General features: G+C 52.3%; 1 protein-coding gene across 1 annotated transcript in view; it reads left to right on the forward strand.

The window, feature by feature from the left end:
- Nucleotides 1–295: 295 nt before the first annotated feature.
- Nucleotides 296–3,951, forward strand: part of NPTXR (neuronal pentraxin receptor) — a 38,781-nt gene continuing 35,125 nt past the window's right edge. Inside the window, exon 1 of the mRNA XM_017861257.1 lies at nt 296–363. Coding sequence (XP_017716746.1) covers nt 296–363 — 68 coding nt within the window. The remainder of the gene's footprint in view (nt 364–3,951) is intronic.

The following is a 3,951-nucleotide window of genomic DNA, read 5'->3' on the forward strand; positions in this document are numbered from 1 at the left end:
TGAAAATGCCTTTCCTAGTGGAGCTGCAGAGGTGGCCACCACTCCTTAGGATCCATTGGGCAGGAATCAAATGTACCCTGGACATGCCCTGGGTGCCAGTGACCCACATATGGAGAACATAAGGTTTGAGGCCTTGAGGAGTCCACAGCCTCGTCGGGGAAACACAGGTTACAGATAGTGCAACAGAAACTGGTGCTGGGACCACTGGTGAGCCAAGGAGGGGGCCATGGTGGCTGTTTTGAGACACGCTCCAGAGGGGAAGGGGGAGAGCAAAGGGAGGAGGGGGCTTCCCAGGATGGACTTGGCTGCCTCCTCACCCAGCAGAGACCAGTCCACAGACACTTTGAAGGGCAGTGTCAGAACGTGAGCTGGGGAACCTGAGTCTGACAACTTCTGGGTTCAAATACCAGCGGTACCCCCCACAGACCAGGGGCCTCAGGGCAAATGACCGAATGTCTCTGAGCTTTGATTTTCTCATCTGTGACCTGGAAAGATTACACTGTAGAGTTCCAGGGCTGCCACAGGTGAGAGCCCAGTACAGTACAAAGTGGCAGGAGGAACAGACCAGCAAACAGGGGCTGCAGGTGGCCCTTGAGACAGTGAGGGGCACCCCCACCCCACCCCTACAGCATCCTTGGCTGGCCACTCCTTCTGGTCTTTCTTTCTTGGGCCTGGACTCAGGCACACACTTTCCAGCCAACACCGAGGGCCCCCCACAAGGTGGACACACGTTTCCTCCTTGGTTCTCGGCCCCTCCTGAGCCTGTGCGGGAACAGATGTCCTTGTTTCCTGCCCAAATCTGCTAGCTGGATTGGCTCCTTTGGCTGCTTCCAGGGAGGCAGAAACTCTGGATGGAAATCTCTGGGCTTCCCCGGAGAGGAAAGCTCTCTTTTTCCTGGCTTCTGCCCTCCTCTCTGGTCTGGGTTCTCAATATCAGCATTCACTACTGATGTGTGAACACTTCTGGGCCTCAGCTGAACCCTGCACCCCACTTGGAAGCCCTCAGACTGGCGTGTGTTGATTGAATATACATATGATCCTTCATCTGAATGATTCCCCACCTCTGCTCAGAACGGGGGCGGGAGGGGAACCAAGAAAGGGCAGAGCGACTAGGGACTAAGCCTGGGGAATCAAAGGCAAAGACGTCAAGAAGGGAATGAACATTTATTGAGTACCTAATATATGCTAGGAATAAATAAGGAAGGTATAGCAAGTACTGAGCCTTGCACCAGTAATACACAGCAGCATGGTAGGAAATGGTCACTGCCTTGAGTCCCTGGGAGAGATTATAGACACGTCTCACCAGGCCTCATTTCCTTCCCATTATAATCCTATGCATAGGTACCACTGGCTCTACCTTACAGATGAGGAGACTGAGGCAGCTCAGGTCTTGAGACCAGACCTAGTTGGAGACTTCAGGATGGACAGACACTCTCTTTGTCCTCAACCTCTTTACCACCCCCCGGGGAAAAGAACCCTTTGTTCACAGGCACACCCCAAGAGGTACAACATGTTTTCTCAATAAATGTTTTATGAGGCTAGGCATGGTGGTTCACATCTGTAATCCCACCCATCTCCCCAAACTCCTTCACTGGGAGTTTGAGCACCCACGAGTGCCAGCCCTGGAGTCACAGAGAGGAGGGTGCTGCAGCTGGTCCCAGCCCTCAAGGAGCTCACAGTCTGCAGGCAGCAGGGAAAGAGTGAGATGCTAGAGGAGAGGGAAGGATGGGGGTCGAGGGAAGAGAAAGATGTGTGTGTTTCATTGCTAGGTGATATATACCAGCACTGAGAGAGTGTGGTGGGAGAATGGGTTTGAAGATAGCCAGGGTGACCAACTGTCCGTGTTTGCCCAGGACTGAGAGGTTTCCCAGGATGCAAGCATTTCAGTGCTGACACTGGGAAAATTCCAGGCCAGCTGGGATGAGTTCATCACCCTAAGCCTGTGTTCAAATCCTGGCTCTGCCATGTGCCTGGTGAAACCACCAGTTACCTAATTAGCATCCAATCACCCATCTTTTAGAAATGACTTGATTACAGTCTAAAGGCCTTTCCTGTGCAATTTCTCTTTCTCCCTCCTCCCCCCTTTTAAAAGTGTATCTCAGTTCAAAAAACTTTTATTTTTATTTTTGTATTGAGACAGTGTCTCGCTGTGTCACCCAGGCTGGAGTGCAGTGGCACAAGCACAGCTTACTGCAGCCCCGACGTCTTGGACTAAAGAGATCCTCTTGCCTCAGCCCCTCAAGTAGCTGGGATGACAGGTGCGTGCCACCATGCGCGGGGAATTTTTGTATTTTTTGCAGAGACAGGGTTTCACCATGTTGCCCAGGTTAGTCTTGAACTGGGCTCAAGACGTTCTCCTGCCTTCACCTCCCAAAGTGCTGGGATTACAGGCACGAGCCACCATGCCTGGCCTCAAAAAACATTTATTGAGAAAGTATGTTGTACCATGGACTTTCCTAGGCTCCAGGGAATGAAAGAATGTTCTTCCCCCTTTTATCAGCAGAGTCAATGACTGGGAGAATGATGAGATGGACAGAGGAGGAATCCATGATGCCTCTTGCAGCCTGAAACCAACTGCAGCAGCGGAGGCTGGTGTTCTTCCCACTAACCTCCCCCTTCCAGATGTCCCTCAGGAAGAGAGGCCACGGGGACCTTGGAGGGACTGCTCCTGACCGTGTATGGAGAACGGGACCTTGGTGTAAGGAATGGACCCTGGCAGCCAGGGAGCGGCCCCCTCAGCTATCCATTTAACCACAGATTTGCCACTCAGCAGCAGATGGGGCAGTTAGCAGATGCTCTCCAACTTTGTGATCCACCTCAGCTTCTGAGCTGAAGCCCTGCTCTTCTGGGGGGCTTCCAGCCAATGACTCAGGGTGAAAAGGGCACCGTAGAGACAGGCCACGTGTCCCTGATGCAAAAACTCCCTCCTGGGCAATCTCAGCCCCAGAGCTCCCTATTGGGGTGGCCAACACTTTGTTAGATCAGCACTGAAGTCGGAGACTCTCCCTGCCCAATTCTGTTTCTGGCCCTCTTATCTTTCACAGGACTTCACCCCCAATAAAGCACTTGCACTTCCAACCCCATGTCAGTGTTTGCTTCCTGGAGGGTCCAACTGATAAACGCTACCTGTAAAACAAATCTGCAGTCCATCCACATCTTTCTACCACCGACAACTCCAAGTCACCATTACTCGGAGAAGCACCTGGATGGAGGCATAGCCCTCCAATTGTCCACCCTCCTCCCACATTTCCTCTTGTTTTTTTGTTTTCATTTTTGAGACAGGGTCTCTGTCGCCCAGACTGGAGTGCAGTGGCATGATCTCGGCTCACTGCAACCTCTGCCTCCCAGGCTCTAATGATTCTCTTGCCCCAGCCTCCTGAGTAGCTGGGATTACAGGCACGCACCACTACCAGCTGGCTAATTTTTGTATTTTTAGTAGAGATGGGGTTTCACCATGTTGGCCAGGCTGGTCTAGAACTCCTGACCTCAAATGATCCACCTGCCTTGGCCTCCCAAAGTGCTGGGATTACAGGTGTGAGCCAACGCTCCCGACCCTCTCATCTCTTTGTAACCCAGTTGGAGGGCTGAAGCAGAGAAGTGATATCACCTGCTTTGTGTTTTTAAAAGACCACTCTGGCAGTTCAAGACCAGCCTGGCCAACATGTTGAAACTCCATCTCTACTAAAATACAAAATTGGCCGGGCGCGGTGCTCAAGCCTGTAATCCCAGCACTTTGGGAGGCCGAGACGGGCGGATCACAAGGTCAGGAGATCGAGACCATCCTGGCTAATATGGTGAAACCCCGTCTCTACTAAAAAAAAAAAATACAAAAAACTAGCCGGGCAAGGTGGCGGGCGCCTGTAGTCCCAGCTACTCAGGAGGCTGAGGCAGGAGAATGGCGTGAACCCAGGACACGGAGCTTGCAGTGAGCCGAGATCGCACCACTGCACT

The sequence above is a fragment of the Rhinopithecus bieti genome, unplaced genomic scaffold, assembly GCF_001698545.2.
Source record: "Rhinopithecus bieti isolate Rb0 unplaced genomic scaffold, ASM169854v2 scaffold_56975, whole genome shotgun sequence".
NCBI lineage: Eukaryota > Metazoa > Chordata > Mammalia > Primates > Cercopithecidae > Rhinopithecus > Rhinopithecus bieti.